The 18,490-nt window shown below is 50.4% G+C and overlaps 1 protein-coding gene across 1 annotated transcript in view; it reads left to right on the top strand.

Annotated features, from left to right (window-relative positions):
* LOC144756383 (zinc finger protein Gfi-1b-like) overlaps window positions 1–18,490 on the top strand; it is a 154,224-nt gene that overhangs the window by 115,575 nt on the left and 20,159 nt on the right. The window contains exon 5 of the mRNA XM_078646163.1: window positions 9,551–9,688. Within this exon, the coding sequence (XP_078502289.1) occupies window positions 9,551–9,688 (138 nt within the window). The remainder of the gene's footprint in view (window positions 1–9,550; window positions 9,689–18,490) is intronic.

Raw genomic sequence — 18,490 nt, 5'->3', positions numbered from 1 at the left:
AACAGCATCCAGCTGCTCAGCCCCACTCATTCCAACTGCCCACACACTCAAACCATGCACACAGGAACATTCCAATGACATCACACTCACAGGCTGAGCAGCAGGGAAAGAGATGAACAGGATATAACACATTGTTGCATTAATAAAAGTACTTTGTAATGTAAGTAGATCCAGTAGTCGTTGGTATTTTTGAATAGATGTTTATTGGTTAAAGATGATTAATAGTAAGAATAGGAAGACCCCACCGGGAACAGCATCCAGCTGCTCAGCCCCACTCATTCCAACTGCCCACACACTCAAACCATGCACACAGGAACATTCCAATGACATCACACTCACAGGCTGAGCAGCAGGGAAAGAGATGAACAGGATATAACACATCTCCCTCTTTTAAAACAATGAACACAAAAGAAAAGAAGAAAAACTAAATACAGTATGCCCTGAGATTTAGATTTTATGTATTTTATTATTACCTTTTCTAAACTTGCACTTTCTGCCGTTTTTGTAAAGGATTTTAATTAATCATACAATAAAGATGCTTCAATTAAAAAAGGTGTGTCAATTGTAACTGTGAGTATATGCGAAAGTATGTGAAGGAGGTACACGGCTGTCAATATATTGGCAGGGAGAAAGATAAAGAAAATGTGGTGCTTACGGGTGAGTGGGTGCGTTGTGTTTGTGTGTGTGTGTGGGTGGTGAAGTGAAAGAGAAGATGGGAGTACATGCAGGACAGAGTGACAAGTGGGTGCTGGAGAGAAAAGGGGCGAGGCGTGCGACACGCAGACGGCAGACAGTTTTTTCTGAAAGATATGAGAAGAAAATGAGCATACGTGTCTCAAAAAAAGACTGCAAAAGAGAGTCCTGTGAAGAAGAGAACAGGAGTGATTGAGATACTTTGAAGACCGTTCCCCCTTCACTGACCATAGTAATGATTAATTCACAGTCTGCTTAAAAAGTTTAAATTAATATATATATATATATATATATATATATATATATATATATATATATATATATATATATATATATATATATATATATAAAAATATATACACAAAACAGACATGCACTTTCTTCATGATCACTGGTTGCATGCGGCCCCATCAGTTTTATCTGTGACCCCTTGTGTCTCCCCCCCCCCCTAAAAATCACATTTACAGACCCCACTGGGCCACCTTAACACCTTCTCATGCAGGGGCGGTTGGCAAGTACATGGATCGGTGGGGCGGGCAACTGAGTTGTTGGTGGTCAGGTACATGCAGGCAAGGCGAGTGGCAGACAATAAAAAAAAAAATAAAGTCACTTACCTTGCTTGCTGCAGGTAGGACGTCATCCTCGCTCCTGTGCCTCTTCTGTCGGCTCCATGGGCTCCAGCCAATTCCCCTAGCCAATCCTGGCACCACTCTCAAGCTGGTAACCAGCATGAGAGAAGTGCCAGGATTGGATGGAGTGGTCTGGCCGGACAATCCTTCAGGCCTTGTAGGCCTGTGCTTGGCCTCCACCCAGTGGCTTAAGACAGCTGGGTGGAGAGCTTCAAAGTGCCATGTCACTTTGGCCGGCGCAAGACTGCCGGCCAAACTGACATGCGCACTTTGGAGCGACCAGCTCCTCCAGTCTTTGTATTCTGCCAGTCAGGCAGCAGAGGAGGACAGGCCTCCATTTCTCCCGGCTTGGCGAAGCTGGCAGCTGTGGCACACTAAACTTGACAAATAAAAATGGCAATCCATTTTATTTTTCAAGTTTAGCGCGCCTCCAGGGGGGAAGGGGGGGGGTCGTTGCTCCCCCGTCCCCCGCCCTCACAAAGAAACAGCTGGTGGGTGTTCTTTGGTGAATTCCCCCCTCATATTAAGCTTCCACTTTTAACAGACTCACATTGACGTCAGTTAGGGGCAGCCTGGGGTAGCAGCTGCTATACCTGGCTTACCTCTTGCCTCTGGCGTTGCTCTTACTACCCGGGGTCAAAGGGTAAGCTGCAGGTACGAACAGTAATCTGAGCCCTGTTCCCTCTCTGTCCTTCCCACACCATGCCACCCATCGCGTATCCCCTCAGTAGCCTAAAGGAGGCTGTTCCATTGGATAATGTGTCATGTCTGTGACGTAATGGGGAGGGAGAAGGTGCGCGGTGTCACTTCCGGTACCCCTTGCATCTGGTGAATTAACATCCATCAGAGCTCAGGAGGCAACCCGTCCATGCCGAGGACTTCACTGGGTGGCTGAAGAGAGCGGGTTGCAGCGAGGCCGTAATAACAGGGAAAGACAGACATGTTTCATTCAAACACTTGTCATATAAACAATTAAATATTAAATTGTTCAAAATTCCTAACCTGAATGATCTGAGCCCTAAAACTAATGCTTGCAGTTATACAAACTTTACGGTGCAGAGCTACGCATCGAAAAAAAGGGCTGTTAATAGGGGTGGGAGGGGTTTTAACCTGGCTTCCAAAGTTGTTGTAAAGTTCACAGGTTGCAGAGTTCTACCAGCCATGCAAAACTAGGCTTAAAGAAGAATTTCTGTAAATTATATTTTGGGAAAATAAGTCTCCCTCTGCCGGCAGTTTGTTCCTGAAAAACAATAATGTCGATCTTATTGCCAGCAATTTATACTTCTTATTTCTCAACAGGGCTACCTTTAAGGTGTTGCGATCGGTGCAGCCGCACCAGGCACTGACATCACGGTGTCCTGTGTTTAAAAATAACATATGGGTTTAAATGCAGGTGTTGCTGAGTTCCATGCGCATCCGGCCGTTTTCAGGCAACAATAAAAATGTCAAGATAAATCTGGTGATTAATGTTCCTGCTGGAAAGAGATAGGAGTTTTGTCTAGTGGCTGTTTTGACTCATCCTAAAGTAGCGCACAGGGTTAATGTGCCTGCTGCAAAGAACGTGTGCCATGCAGGACACAGAACTGAGTGTGAGTGAACTATGAGTAGCGCTATAAAAAAAATTTTGTCTGAGGGTGGTAGTGAGTGAATTCATGGAGAAGGAGGTCATTGTGGGTGCCAAAAAGCTCATTGCACCGGGCACCACCAGTGCTAAAGCCGGCCCTGCTTCACAACCCCTGCAAAGATTGCAAAGCTTCAGTAGATGATTGTGGAGGAAAAACTTTGGGACTTTCCAGAGCCCTGGTCAGAACCAAGGTGCAGCTACGGTGCACGTCACCAGATCACGTCTCTGCACTAGGGAACACAAGGTTAACAAAGCTAGAGAGAAGTTAGCACAAAGACACACACATCCAGCCTGGGGCCTGAATCAGAGGCGCTGTAACAGAAAATCATCCGATTTGGGGAGGCGCTAAATGCAGAGTGGAGTCTATCAGGCCTGTGTGGGAGGGACTGGTGCCCCCTGCTGGTGGGAGATGGGGTCAGGTTTCAAGGTGCTGTATTGTGGGGCTATTTATGGAATTTTAGAGTAGGGCAGCACAGCAGGGCATCTTGCTGTGCTGCCCTACACCAAAGTGAAAGGGCTGGAATGCACAGTAATTAAGCAATACAGTGCATTCCTATCCTTTCTCCATGTGCTGGTGCCGTTACGGCAGCCGTGCGCCAATGTAGGCACTCGTGCACCAATGTGCCAAGGTGCCTCTGTTGCATGCAGGATTGTTTTTGTGCAGGAATGGGCACCTTCCTGCACAAAGGGTGCAATGTTGTGCAGCGGGCACACGGTGAACGTGTGTGCTGTTTGTATGGCACAATGCAGAAAGGCTACAGTACTGAGCAGTGTGCGCAGAGTGAAGATGTGTGCTGAAAGTTTATGTGCCTGGAGTGGCACAAGACATTGAGGTGACAGTGCTGGGCAGTGTGTGTACTGTGTACATACACTGAGTGCAAGTGCGCCTGTAATGGTACATTACATGGACGACTCTGGGTTTCATTTTGGGAAACCCAGGCTTGCCTGTTGAAGTCATGAGTGGGTAGAGGAATCCCGCAGACAGATGTGTGTCTTGCTGCACTCCAATGAGCTGGGTGGGACGAGAAACATCCTTTACGACGCAACTTTTACCACGCAGTGCCTTTACAACGCAGGTTTTTCAACGCAAGTCATTACAACGAATTGCGCTGGAGGGCGCTCTAGGATAGGTAACAGTTTAATTTACTATCCAAAACCGGATGTATGACGTTACAACGCATACTTTTACCACGCCTACCATTACCACGCATTTTTTACAACGCAGGATCCATGACAACGCATACCATTACCACGCATGTATTTACAACGCATATACCTTTACAACGCATACAATTACAACGTAAGTATTGGTAAGTATATAATATTTTTTAATATTTAATTTAATTAAAATTAATATAATTTAATTTAATTTAATTTAATTTAATTAATTTAATTTAATTAATTTAATTTAATTTAATTAATTTAATTTAATTTAATTTAATTTAATTCAATGTAATTTAATTTAATTAATTTAATTTAATTTAATCAATTTAATTTAATGTAATTTAAATTTAAACCCAAAACTGACCTTGAACCCAAAAAATACCCCTTTTACCCAAAAACTCAAAACTGACCCTGAACCCTAAAAATACCCCTTTACCCAAAAACCCAAAACTGACCCTGAACTAAAAAAATACCCCTTTTACCCAAAAACCCAAAACTGACCCTGAACCCTAAAAATACCCTTTTACCCAAAAACCCAAAACTGACCCTGAACCCTAAAAATACCCCTTTACCCAAAAACCCAAAACTGACCCTGAACCCTAAAAATACCCATTTACCCAAAAACCCAAAACTGACCCTGAACCCTAAAAATACCCCTTTACCCAAAAACTAAAAACTGACCCTGAACCCTAAAAATACCCCTTTACCCAAAAACTAAAAACTGACCCTGAACCCTAAAAATAACCCTTTACCCAAAAACTGAAAACTGACCCTGAACCCTAAAAATACCCCTTTACCCAAAAAACTGAAAACTGACCCTGAACCCTAAAAATACCCCTTTACCCAAAAACTGAAAACTGACCCTAAACCCTAAAAATACCCCTTTACCCAAAAACTGAAAACTGACCCTGAACCCTAAAAATACCCCTTTACCCCAAAACTGAAAACTGACCCTGAACCCTAAAAATACCCCTTTACCCAAAAACTGAAAACTGACCCTGAACCCTAAAAATACCCCTTTACCCAAAAACTGAAAACTGACCCTAAACCCTAAAAATACCCCTTTACCCAAAAACTGAAAACTGACCCTAAACCCTAAAAATACCCCTTTACCCAAAAACTGAAAACTGACCCTGAACCCTAAAAATACCCCTTTACCCAAAAACCCAAAACTGACCCTGAACCCAAAAAATACCCCTTTACAAAAAAAAACAAATAATATTTTTAATAAAATAATATACTTACCAATACTTACGTTGTAATGGTATGCATTGTAAAAGTACCTGCGTTGTAAATACATGCGTGGTAATGGTATGCGTTGTCATGGATCCTGCGTTGTAAAAAATGCGTGGTAATGGTAGGTCGTGGTAAAAGTTGCGTTGTAAAGGTTGTATACCTCCAAAACCTTCCCTACTATCCACGGGGACTGGAGTTGGAATAGTAGATTAAACTATTCACTATCCAGCACAACCCAACGCAAGTCTTTGTAACGACTTGCATTGAAAAACCTGCGTTGTAAAGGCATGCGTAGTAAAAGCATGCGTTGTAACAACGTACATCCGGGTGGGACACACTGGAGGAAGGAGAGCGAGGCTCCCCTTCAACACTTCAAAGACTGCTCTTTGACTCAGTGTTATGCCGCAAGGAAGGTGTCTGGACACATCTCAGGAAGGAGATGAGGCTGATAAGGGAACCATAAAGAGTAGGGCTGGGAGCCTGGACTTAACCTTTTAATACACGTCACTTGGGCTGACATACCGATGGTGTGAACGCCAGTCAGTCCCATGGCCTGTTTTGTGGGACTATCAGCTTCGAAGTCTCTCCTGCTGTGACAGACGGCCTTTCAAGAAGAAGAGGGAGAGGAGAATTGTGTACTCCAAAATAAGCAGACCTCCAACATAAAACTTCAAAGACCGAGACCCAAAATCAGGGCCGGTTTTAGGGCAGTGCAACCAGTGCGTCTGCACTGGGCGCTGACCTGTGGAGGGGGCGCTACATTTAGTAATAACTTATGATTGGAGAGCTGAGCGGCACTTTTGCCCGGTAGTAGTGAGAGAATCCGAAGAGGCGGTCATGGGGTGTAGGGGCTTCAAAAATGTTTGTTGCACGGGGCATCACTAGTGCTAAAGCCGGCCCTGCCCAAAATCTCATTTGGTGTCTGGAGATAGACTATCGGTAGGGGAGGTTGAGACCATAAAAAGTCTCATCTATCAAGCAGCGAGGTGGACTGTTTGAGAGGGGAAGCTCTGCAAAACTTCTCACTTTGACCAGGACTGGGGACCAATACCTGCTAGTCTCCCTGCTGGGTGAGGGGACATCACCGAAGGAAACCAAGACCACCTACTCTGAAGCACCAGTGCCTGCCTGCTTGCCAAGACCAGCGTGCACTGTGAGGAAGAGGAGAGCATTGGAGGGAGTGAGATCTACTGTTGAGGTCTGTCAGGTGGACTCCTAGTGCGCAGTGTCAGGAAACGACTATTGCACCTATGGGGTCATTGCCTGTGTGCAGATTTAATTTGGTGATCCCCAAATGCCAGGAGAGGGGCCTCCGTAAAGATAGTTGTGGAAAGTGCCGTGCGGTGAGAGCACAGCCGGTGCAGCACTGCTGTGGTGACCCCGTATGCCAGGAGCGGCTGCTGTGAAAGTTACTGCCTAATAACGAGGGGTGAAGCCTGTGCTGCATCGTAGTGGCAACCCGTTGTGCAAGGAGGGTCCGCCATGGTACAGACCGCTGTGCAGTGAGGGTCAGCACCTGGGTGGCAGTGGTACGGCAACTATGTATGCCCGGAGGGGCTCCGGGAATATTTTGCTGTAAGGATCAGGACGATGCCTGAGAACTGTGAAGCCGTGATGACTCGTCAGTCATATGGAGCATCGAGGACTGCATCTGACCCGTAGGGAGAATGAGGACGCCACCGACGTATCGCCACATCACTGGGAGCCAGATCAGGAGCATCAGAACCAACCCCCCTTCCCTGTTGGACAGCACAGAACTTACTGTGCAGGAGGAGTGTGGGAATACCTCTGATTGCTGCTGGAGATGACTCAAGAAGAGCCTGCACTTGTCGAGTGCTGCTGTACCTTCCATGTGCATCCTACTCACCGAGCAGGACTGGAGCCTTACGAGTGCCCGCAGACGGATGTACGACATTACAACGCATGCTTTTACATCGCATGCTTTTACAACGCGGTTTTTACAACACATACCATTACAACGCATAGTGCTTTTGGGCACTGGATAGTGAATAGTTTAATTTACTATTCCAACTCCAGTCCCCGTGGACACTAGGGAAGGTTATTGGATAGTAAATTAACCTATTCCCTATCCTAGACCGCCCCCCAGCGCAATGCGTTGTAATGGTTTGCGTTGTAATGGTTGCGATGTAAAGGCACTGCGTGGTAAAAGTTGCGTTGTAAGTGATGTTTCCCCCCGCAGACGGGGCTCCCGCAGAAACGCTGCACTCTTCCTCTTTGCTGGAGCGGGTTAGATTGGCAACGGGTCTACCAGACCCCAGGGGTCTTGTTGCTTAGAGTGCTGCAGCGCCAAGACACTTTTGACTATTGTCTAAAAGTCCGAGGGGACTCTTGATTTAAGGCTACTAGTGGCATTCCATGGATCACGCCACTGGTGAATGGGGGAATAACCCCAACCACATTGCGAGGAGCGGGTGGGACAGGGATTTGCCAGAGAAACACCAGAGCCCAATTTTGTGGAGAAATGTGTTGTTGTTTATAAATGTCGTAACCTGCCTTTGCATGCTTAGAGTTATAAATAAAAGGTGTTTTTTTGTTAGAAAAATAAGTATTAGTCTAGATATTGGTTTATTGATACTGCTGTACGTTCTTGGAGTTGTGAGTCGTGTTCACAAACCTGTATCCACACTTCTTCCCCGAGAGAGGCTTTGACTGCTCTTCAACAGCTACCACTGAGAGTCAAGTGCAGGAGGTTTCTTGGCCCAGTTGCCCAGAATCCATAGTAGGTCAGGCCCCGGGGCATCAGGAGTAAAAGACCTCAACCCCCACGGTTGAGTATAGTATTCCTGTGGCCCTCTGAAAAAGGTTCTGAAAAAAAAGAAGTCTATCTTACGCAACATATGTCTCTGCTCATGTACTTAATTATATGTACATAATTTTACTCAATAAGATCATCTTTCTACAGTGCCATCTTCTGGTCCCACAATGGAGCCTAACTCTATTAGAACATAACAGAACCTAGGATATGTATGAGCTATCCATGCAACTGGATGGATGGGTAGGTGGAGGAGTGGGTGGATGGGTGGATGTATGGTTAGGTGAGTGGGTGGATGGCTGGATGGATGGATGGATGGGTGGGTGGATAGATGGATATATTGACTGATGGATGGTTGGGTGGGTGGATGGATGGATGGATGGATGGATGGGTGGGTGGGTGGATAGATGGATATATTGACTGATGGATGGTCCTAATGCGATGGGTGGCCCAGCTAAGAACTTGGGGGTGTGGTTCGGCCAGGACCTGAAGTTTTCGGATCACGTAAAAAAATTAACTGGTATCTGCTTTGGCACCTTGCAGACCCTGAGAAGATTTTTTCCTCTCCTCCCCAGGGCTGCTAAGGAAACTGTTCTTCGAACCCTGATATTGTCTCGGCTCGATTATGCCAACGCCTTATTTTGCGGCTTGCCTGGGTATATGATTCATCGCCTTCAGGTGATACAAAATGCCGCAGTACGCCTGCTCTTCTCGCTCCCTAGGAGGACGAGCGTGCGGAGCCACTTACGTAGCCTGCACTGGCTCCTGGTACCACACCGAATTTTGTTTAAAATTCTGGTGCTGGCATTTAGAGCAGCACATGGTCAGGGTCCGATGTATCTGCGGAGACGATTTTTATTTTACATTCCTAATCGTGCCCTGCGATCGGCTAACCAATGCCAACTGATTGTTCCTAAATATAGATATGCTCGATTGGGAGGCCAATCTATCTCAGTTAAGGCAGCTTATGCTTGGAATGCCCTCCCCCTTTCTCTCAGAGCCTCTCCAACCATCACTGTCTTCAAAAAAGATCTTAAGACCCATCTTTTTAACGCCCCACTATAACAGATGTGCTCCACTCTCGAGGCTGAACTACTCACCGCGCCAGGATACCCCACGGTAATGGAGCGCGCTATAAAAGCTTTTAAAATAAAATAAATGGTTGGGTGGGTGGATGGATGGATGGATGGATGGATGGGTGGGTGGGTGGATGGATGGGTGGGTGGGTGGATGGATGGGTGGGTGGGTGGATGGATGGGTGAGTGGATGGATGGATGGATATATGGAGGGAGGATGTATTGATGAGGGATGGAGAGAGGGATGGATTGAAGTCTTTTGTCCAAGATCTTGCTGAAATCCCACTCTCTGTACTGGGAACCCCCTTCTACCCTATAACAGTGAGTTGACTGGCTGCCATTTACTTTTTCCCAGGTGTTCTCCACGCCACATGGGCTCGAAGTCCACGTGCGCAGATCCCACAGCGGCACCCGGCCCTTTGCGTGCGACATCTGTGGTAAAACATTTGGCCACTCAGTGAGCCGGGAACAGCACATGAACATCCACTCTCAGGTACGTCTCTGGCGAGCACCCATGGTCACCGTCTGCTTTGATTACGCCACTATCCTCCAAATCACCTTGTCTGTCTCACAAGCCCCGCCATGGCTTGCAGTCTATTATCGCCCTACTCTACAACGCATGGCATGTCTTTGCTCCTAAGTCAGAACCACTTGAACAGTTAAATGAGTAAGTAAGGGGCAGATCTACAAGCCCCTTGCGCCACTTTTGCGTCACTTTTCCCATGTTAAAAGTGAAGCAAAAGTGGCGCAAAGGGCTTATAATTCTGTCCCCTAGTATTTTTAGAAAAATATGCCATGAAATTGGAAACCTTGTAGATGTGCTGGAACCTTGGGGGGCATAAAGACAAAACCGCCATATTGTACAGAAAATAATCGAAAAAGAGATATTTTTTACTCATTTAGAGGGGGGCAGCTCTTGCACTGTGGTGCTGGGTGCAGTTTACTGTTTGCCGTCTTCAATGTTTACGTCATTAAAGTCGTAGGGATTGTGAAAACTCCAAGCATTCAGCAGGAGAGTGGGAAAGGTGTAGTGTGTAGTTGGTGGTGCATTTTGGGGCACACCGTCAGAAACACACTATTAAAGCATGGTGTGGCAGTGCACTGTTGTTTACATACAGCACATCTCCATTGAAATGACCACTAAATATGCACAGAAGATGAGTTTTACTGATAAAACTATAAAGCTCACAAGCAATGATGTTTGGAAATCAGGTTTCAGCAAATATTTTAATTTGTGCGTCACCAAGTGTATTGATTTGCTGTGATCCAATTATAATGTGCTTCATTGGGCTTTCTCATCTGCTGATATATTCTGAAATATTAAAATGCTGTTGTGTGTGACAAAAAAATTACATCCTACAGCCTTTCAAGTCAAGTCAATAAAACTTTATTTCGGTTTTTGTTCAAAACCATAAAAGTACATATACAGTAATGCTAGCAATTCATAATACTTTTTGTTAAAAGCACATATCATAATAAAGTGCAGAGGTGCAAGGATCTAATTTCGTCATTACATGAATACCAGGAGATTGGAAAAATTCATTGCGTAAGGCACATTACAGATCCACACATTTTCTATATTTAACAGTTAGTTTTAAAAATTCAGTAACTTGGAGAATACTATCATTGTGCAGAAGTTGTAAATACATCAGGGCCGGTCTGATCTGAGTAAAATTAAGATTCCTTAAAAGAGTCACCAGATAGCGCTTACGGGGTATTCATAAAAACGACATAAAAATATAAAATGCAGCATGTCCTGCGGAGACTTTCCGTCACAGCCGCAGGGAGCTGCAGTCTTGTTAAAATTAGCAGTTCTTGGCCTAATAAGCAGATTTTGAAAAAGATTCAGCCTGAACCTGGTTAATAAAAAATTTTCATAAGAGGTCAGGGAACGGCTCAGTAGTTACACACGTTTTTAACATAACATATTTTCTGACACTCGGCTTCTGGAGCTCTATGCCTTCCCTCTGGGTCTTCCTATCCATGAGGAAGGCCCATTTCGTTACCTCCAGGTCCCCCTTAACAATATGACTGGGATTTACAAACAGTTCGGGACGCCCCAGTCTAGAGAAGCTGGATTTCAGGTATTTTATCCATGGGATAGCCAGTGCCTTGTCCTGAGACAAACAGTCCATCACAATCAGGTGTGTCAATGGGATGTCAGGATTCAACCAGTGTTTTATCCAGCAGGTCAGTGGGCGTAAAGAGAAGGTGTCACATATATATTGTGTCCCCAATTCTTCATGAACTGCAAGATTGGACGTACCTGAGGGGACGCACAGGAGATGCTTCATAAAAGAATTTTCAACAATCTGCAGCTGCTCACCACCGACATACCCCCATATTTCGCTACCGTATGTAGCCGTGGCCACTGATTTGGCATTATAAAGTTGCAGCATGGCTCCAGTAGGTTTTTTCCCCAATTTCGAGGCAAAGTTAAAAATAGAAGCGCTCACCCTAATCAGTTTTCCTTTCTTTTTTAGGGCCCCTGTTATGTTTTGTATCAAAAAGTACCCCTAGGTAGGAGAACGTTTTTAATATCGGGATTACTGCTTCGTCTATTTTAAATAGAAAATTTCTTCTGGGTTGTTGACCTACTTGCATGACAAATGATTTAGAGTTATTAATCATTAGGTCTCTATCTGTCATGATGGATTTAAAAGCATTTAAAAGAGCTTGAAGGCCCCTTTCGGTCCTGGATATTAATACTGCATCATCTGCATATAAAAGAACTGGAATACCCTGCCGACCGACTCTGGGACAGTCAGCCGGCACCTCCTGTAAGACGCTATCCAGATCATTGATATAAAAATTAAAAAGGAAAGGAGCCAAGATACATCCCTGGCGGACTCCCTTTTCAATATCAAAATTGTTAGTCACGCTCAGGTCTTGAGAGTATCTAACATTAGCTCTGGTATTGCTGTGAAGATCCATAAGAAAATCGACAATACCACTGTCCACCCCCTTCGCCCTCATCGACTGCCACAGCTTCCGCCTGTTCACACAGACGAAAGCTGAGGACAGGTCCATGAAGGGGAGGTGGATGGTGCCCCTATGAGCCACTGTGTACTTACTTAAAATTAAGAATAGGTTAAGGCATTGGGTTATTGTTGAACGATGTTAGAAAGGCGAACCCGGGGGAGGCAGAAGGTGTCTGACTGACCACCCCTAGGTCTACCCCTCCTTCAGAGAAGGGACCGAGGGATGTCGAGAGGCCTCCGATGGGAGGGCCCTCTCCTAGAATCGTACAGCAGAGTAACCACACCACTACAAATATACACCACACGTAGATAGAGTTTTCAATCTTTATCGGACAATTAGTATCGTTTCAATATATATACAGCAGATCCCGAGATCTGGAAAGTCTCGTGGCAAGGGGCAAGGTAGCGGGACAGTCTTATAGATGGTCGGTTGCAAGGAGACCCTACGCACAGCTCTCAATCCTCGAGCTGGGGGGTTCCGGAAGGTTGGGCCGCGGCAGCGCCAGCAGGCTCCAAGATGGTTCAGCGAGTGTGGACCGCGGCAGCGCCAGCAGGTTCCAAGATGGTTCAGCGAGTGTGGACCGCGGCAGCGCCAGCAGGCTCCAAGATGGTTCAGCGAGTGTGGGCCGCGGCAGCGCCAGCAGGCTCCAAGATGGTTCAGCGAGTGTGGACCGCGGCAGCGCCAGCAGGTTCCGAGATGGTTCAGCGAGTGTGGACCGCGGCAGCGCCAGCAGGCTCCAAGATGGTTACAGCAAAGATGGACCGCGGCAGCGCCAGCAGGCTCCAAGGTGGTTACAGCGAAGATGGACCGCGGCAGCGCCAGCAGGCTCCAAGGTGGTTACAGCGAAGATGGACCGCGGCAGCGCCAGCAGGTTCCAGGTAGAGCAGCAAGGGGAGTTCGTCTCAGGGTCAGCCGCGACAGTGTCAGCAGGGCTTCTCGACTCCGGGATACAACTGCCGTCCTACTCCGGGGCTGGCCCAGATATAGGTCTGGAGTCCTTTGATGTCCGGACCCTCTCGCCTGGGGGTCAGAAGGGCCGGGATGATGGTGTCCAGACACCCAGCAGGGGTTGGGGCCAGCGCTCAGGGAGGCCGGAGGTCGATCGAAACCAGGCATCCGGGGACGGTTGGAGAGCCATCGAAACTCCCCTCTCCTTGTCTCTGGTTGAGTGGCCACTCTACCACCCGGAGGGTTCTTGGTGCCTCGATGGCGAGCTCGCTAGGGCCGTGGCCGCGGCTGGTCCGGGACCACGTGTCTGGGACGTGATGGGCCCAAGATGGCGTCGGGCCTGGAATGTGGGTCCGGGGTGGGCACCGGACCGGTAATGCTGGGGCGGCCCGAGTGTGCCGTGTCAGTGGTTGTGGGCCGCCGGGTGGCGGATCTGGAGGTTTGGAGGGCGTGCAGAGGTGTGCCCGAGGCCGACCCGGGCTGGATGGAGGGCCGATGTCGTCCGGGGCCCGCCATGCGGGAGGGGTAGGACCATGCCACGAGGCCGGGTCCAACACATGTCCCCTCCAGCTGAAGGCGGGGGAGAGTCACCCATCTTCTTGGGGATTCTCCTCGCCAAGGCGGAAGAATCTGGAGAGGCCGTCAGCGTTGGCGTGGTCGTTGCCAGGGCGATGCTCCACGGTGAAGTTCATCCCTTGGAGGGAGATGGACCAACGTAGCAACTTCTGGTTCTCGCCCCGCATCTGCATCAACCACCGCAGGGGCCGGTGGTCGGTCTGTATTCGGAAGTGGGTGCCGAAGAGGTAGGGCCGGAGCTTCTTTAGGGCCCATACGACGGCGAATGCTTCCCTCTCGATGGTGCTCCATCGTTGTTCTCGGGCCAGCAGGCGCCGGCTGATGAAGGCCACAGGGAGGTCAACTCCGTCAGAGTTCATTTGGGACAGTACGGCCCCAATGCCGTGTTCCGAGGCGTCAGTTTGGACGATGAACTCTCGGCTGTAGTCGGGGGCCTGGAGCACCGGGGCGGTGCACATGGCAGTCTTTAGTGTCTCAAAGGCTCGGACGGCGGTCTGGGTGACGGGGGGCTCCCAGGCCTGGATGGCGTCGATCTTGGGTTGGAGGGGAGCCACTTGGCCGCTCCCCACTTGGTGTCCCAGATAGGTCACGGACCCTTGACCGATCTGGCACTTGCTGGCTTTTATTGTTAGTCCGGCCCGTTGGAGGGCCGTCAGGACCTTCCAGAGGTGGGTCAGGTGCTCGTCCCAACAGAGGCTGTACACCGCAATATCGTCCAGATAGGCGGCACTGAACTCTTCCAGCCCTGCCAGCACCCGATTCACTAGTCTCTGGAAGGTGGCCGGAGCATTCTTCATGCCGAAGGGCATCACGTTGAAGTGGAAGTGGCCATCAGGGGTCGAGAAAGCGGATCGTTCTTGGGCCCCTGGCGTGAGGCCGATTTGCCAGGATCCGGCCATGAGGTCGAAGGTGCTGAGGTACCTGGCGGCTCCCAGGCGATCGATCAGTTCATCCGCTCGGGGGATGGGATGGGCGTCGGTCCTGGTGACGGCATTCAGTCCCCGGTAGTCGACACAGAACCGCAGCTCCGGGGGCACCTCGGGGGCGGCGGCCTTAGGGACCAGGACGACGGGACTGGCCCTTGGACTGTCTGAGGGCTCGACTACCCCTAGGGCTAGCATCTTGGAAACTTCGGCTTGGATGCAGGCCCGGACTCGGTCGGGGACTCGGTAGGCTCGGTGCCGCACGGGCGGACTGTCCCCGGTGACTCCGGGGGTGAGGGAAAATAAGTTCGCAAATTGACCCAGCAGTTTCTGGCAGTCCTGGCGCTGTTTGGGTGTCAGCGTGGGAGAGAGGGAGACTCCCTCGACGGAGCCATCTTTCTCGGAGGGGCTCAGGAGGTCTGGTAGAGGCTCGGAGTCGTCCTCTGCTCCGTCATCGGTAGCCAACAACAGGCTCAGTTCGGTGCGGACAAAGTGGGGCTTGAGCCGATTGGCGTGTAGGACCCGGAGGGGGTTCCGGGGGGACTCCATGTTCACTAGGTAGGTGACGGGGCTCTTGCGCTCCACCACGTTGAAGGGCCCCGTCCATTTGTCCTGGAGGGCGCCGGGGTCGACCGGGGACATGACCCAGACCTGCTGGCCCGGTTCGAATTCAATGGACGAGGCATTTTCATCATACCAGCGCTTCATCTCCGCTTGACTGGCCTTAAGGTTGGTTTCGGCCAGTTCCCGGAACTTCCGAGTCTGGTTGCGGAGAGTCAAGAGGTATCGGAAAACATCAGGCGGAGCATCGGAGGCGGCCAGCTCCCAGCCTTCCTTGACCAGGCTGAGGGGGCCTCGCACCGGGTGTCCATATAATAGTTCAAAGGGGCTGAACCCCAGGGACTTCTGGGGTACCTCCCGGTAGGCGAACAGGAGGCACGGCAGCAGAACGTCCCATTTGCGCCGGAGGGGCTCTTCTAGGCCCTTGATCATTCCTTTCAGGGTCCTATTAAATCACTCCACTAGTCCATTCCCTTGAGGGTGATACGGGGTGGTGAACTTATACGCGACCCCGCACTGTTGCCACAGGGACCGCATATATTTCGATATAAAGTTTGTGCCCCGATCACTGACGACCTCTCGGGGGAAGCCGACTCTGGAGAAGATCCCCATTAGCGCCCGACCCACTACGGGGGCTGTGATAGTCCGGAGGGGGATAGCTTCTGGGTAGCGGGTGGCATGGTCCACCAGGACGAGGATGAAGCGGTGCCCCTGAGAGGTTGGGGGATCCAGGGGCCCCACGATGTCGATCCCTACTCGCTCGAAGGGAGTGGTCACCACGGGAAACGGTTGGAGTGGGGCCTTGATTTTCCCCCCACTCTTTCCGCTGGCTTGGCAGGTCGGACAGGTTCGGCAGTGGTTGTACACATCGCGGCGCATCTTCGGCCAATAAAAGTGGGTCACCAGGCGGCTGTAGGTTTTGTCCTGCCCCAGGTGCCCGGCGAGGGGCACATCATGTGCCAGGTTTAAGAGAAAGTCTCTGAAGTGGAGGGGGACGACTAGCACTCGGCCGGCCCCCAGTTCGGCGATCTTTTGTTCACTGTACAGGAGGTCCTGGTCCCAATAGATCCAGTGGGACCCCGAGGAGTCTCCTGAGGCTTGCGTGGTGGCTTGTTGTCGGAGTCCCTCAAGGGAAGGACATGTCTTTTGTTCCCGACGGAACTGTTCGCGGGTGGGGACCCCTTCTTGAAGTCACTGGGCTAGTTTGGGAAGGGGCCCGAGCTCGGGAAGTTCTTCATGGCTGGGGCCCTGCGGCCCCAGTTCGGGTTCGGCCGTGGCAGTGGCGGGTGGCGGAGGTGCCGGCCATTCAGGTTCTTCGGGCAGATTGTCTTCGGTTGGGGCGGTGTCCCGGGTGGACATGGATCGGGTCGTTACGCAAACCCATTCAGGAAGGCCTAGCATCCCCAGATGCTCTCTTCGCTCGATCTGTGCCCAGGGGGAACTTTCCAGGTCGTTCCCTAGGAGGCAGTCCACCGGGGCATCGTCTCGGACGGTGACTTTCAGCATGCCGGACACTCCTCCCCACTCGAAGGGGATGCGAGCCATCTGGCACAGGCTCTCGGAATTGTCCGCTGACCGGACAGGGCACAGAACGTGGGGCAAGATTTGTTCTGGGGTCACCAGATGGCAGCGGACGGCGGTTATGCTGGCCCTCGTGTCACGGAGAGCCTCGGCCCGGCGTCCGTTGATGGTGACCCACTGGCGGTACTTCTGGGTGTTGATCGGAATCTGGTCTCGGGGGATCATGTCTTTGTCGCCCAGGGAGGCGAGGCACATGGCCGCGGACTCCCATTCTTCTGGTTCCATAGGGACCTCCTCTTCTTCATCCTTTTCTTCGCTCAGAGCAGCTGCCGTGATTTGTTGACCGGGGGGCCCGGTGGTGCCGGGCCGCTGGTTCATGGGGCAGAGAGGATCATTGGCATAGTGACCCAGCCGCTGGCATCTGTGGCACGTAACGTTGGGGCGTGGCCCCGGTCGGGCTGGATGGGTCCCCCTCGGGCTGGAGGCTGGTGTAGAGGAGGCGGGCGAAGACCCCGGCGGGAGGTCTCGGCCTCGGCTGATGCCAGACCCGCCGCCTCGCGGCTGGTGGTTCCCCGGGGACCCCCGTCCGTATTCTCCTGTGGTGTTCCGGTGGACGCGGTTGATCGCCCACCGATCTGCTTCGACCGCTAGCTTTCGCGGCTCGGTCAACTTGCTGTCGAGGAGGTGCTGTCGTAGTTCAATGAAGCAGTTGTTGGAGATGTGCTCCCATAACATCAGGTCGACCAACTGCTGGTAGGTAGTGACCTGACTGCCTTTGACCCACCCCTCGAAGGCTCTGCTAAAAAAGTTCACATATTCTACCCAAGTGGTACCGGGGATTTTTTTACAGTCTCGGAACCTCTGCCGGTACATTTCGGGGGTGAGTCCGTAGCGCGTGAGTAGGGCCGTTTTCATGTGTTCATAGGAGGTCATTTCGGTATCAGGGAGTTCCAGCAGGGCGTCCCTCCCTTCGTTGACGAACTTCCCCCACAGGCCGGCGCCCCAATCCTTCAGGGGCACCCGATGGACGGTCATGGCCACCTCGTAGGCTTTGAACCATTGTTGGATATCATCGTTCTTGTAGTATTCTTTGACTACATCTTTCGGTAGGTGAACCTTGGTGTCCATGGGAGGGGCCGAGGTCTTGGCCCCGGCCGCGCTATCTTCGTTGATCTTGGACTTGATTTCTAGTTCTCTCAGGCCTCGTTCGTGTTCATATACTAGTCGTTTTTCTTCGAGGTCACGTTGTCTCCGTTTCTCTTCTAGATCCCCCTCCAGCCGTAGTTGCTCGAGGGCTATCTTTTTCTCCGCTAGCTGGAGTTCTCCGTCTAGCCGGAGTCGTGCAAGCTCCACTTCGTGTAGCCGGTTGCACTCTCGTTCTCGAGCGTCTTCATAGATGAGGTCCGCGTTTAGTGTTGCGGTTCTTTCCCCCGTGGGGGGTGCGCGGGTTTCCTGTTGCCCGTTCGGGCCACTCTCCTCTTGGGGTGGTCTGTCTCGGGTTTCCACCCAGGCTTGTAGGGCCGATTTGAAGTCCTCTTTTGTGCTCAGGCCAGTGGTAGCGATACCCATGTCTTTACAGAATTGTTTTAGTTCTTTGTGGCTGTATTCTTCTATCTTCTCTTTCTGGAATTCGGCAGGTAGGTTGGTTCCTTGGGTCGTCATGGTCTCTGTGTGTTTTTCCGTCGTAGCGGGTAGATCACTCTCTGTACGATTTTGCGTTGGCTCGGATCGCAGCGCCTGCCACCAATGTTAGAAAGGCGAACCCGGGGGAGGCAGAAGGTGTC

This window comes from Lissotriton helveticus, chromosome 5_1, assembly GCF_964261635.1.
Source record: "Lissotriton helveticus chromosome 5_1, aLisHel1.1, whole genome shotgun sequence".
Lineage (NCBI taxonomy): Eukaryota > Metazoa > Chordata > Amphibia > Caudata > Salamandridae > Lissotriton > Lissotriton helveticus.
This window is presented reverse-complemented; position numbering and strand designations above follow the sequence as displayed.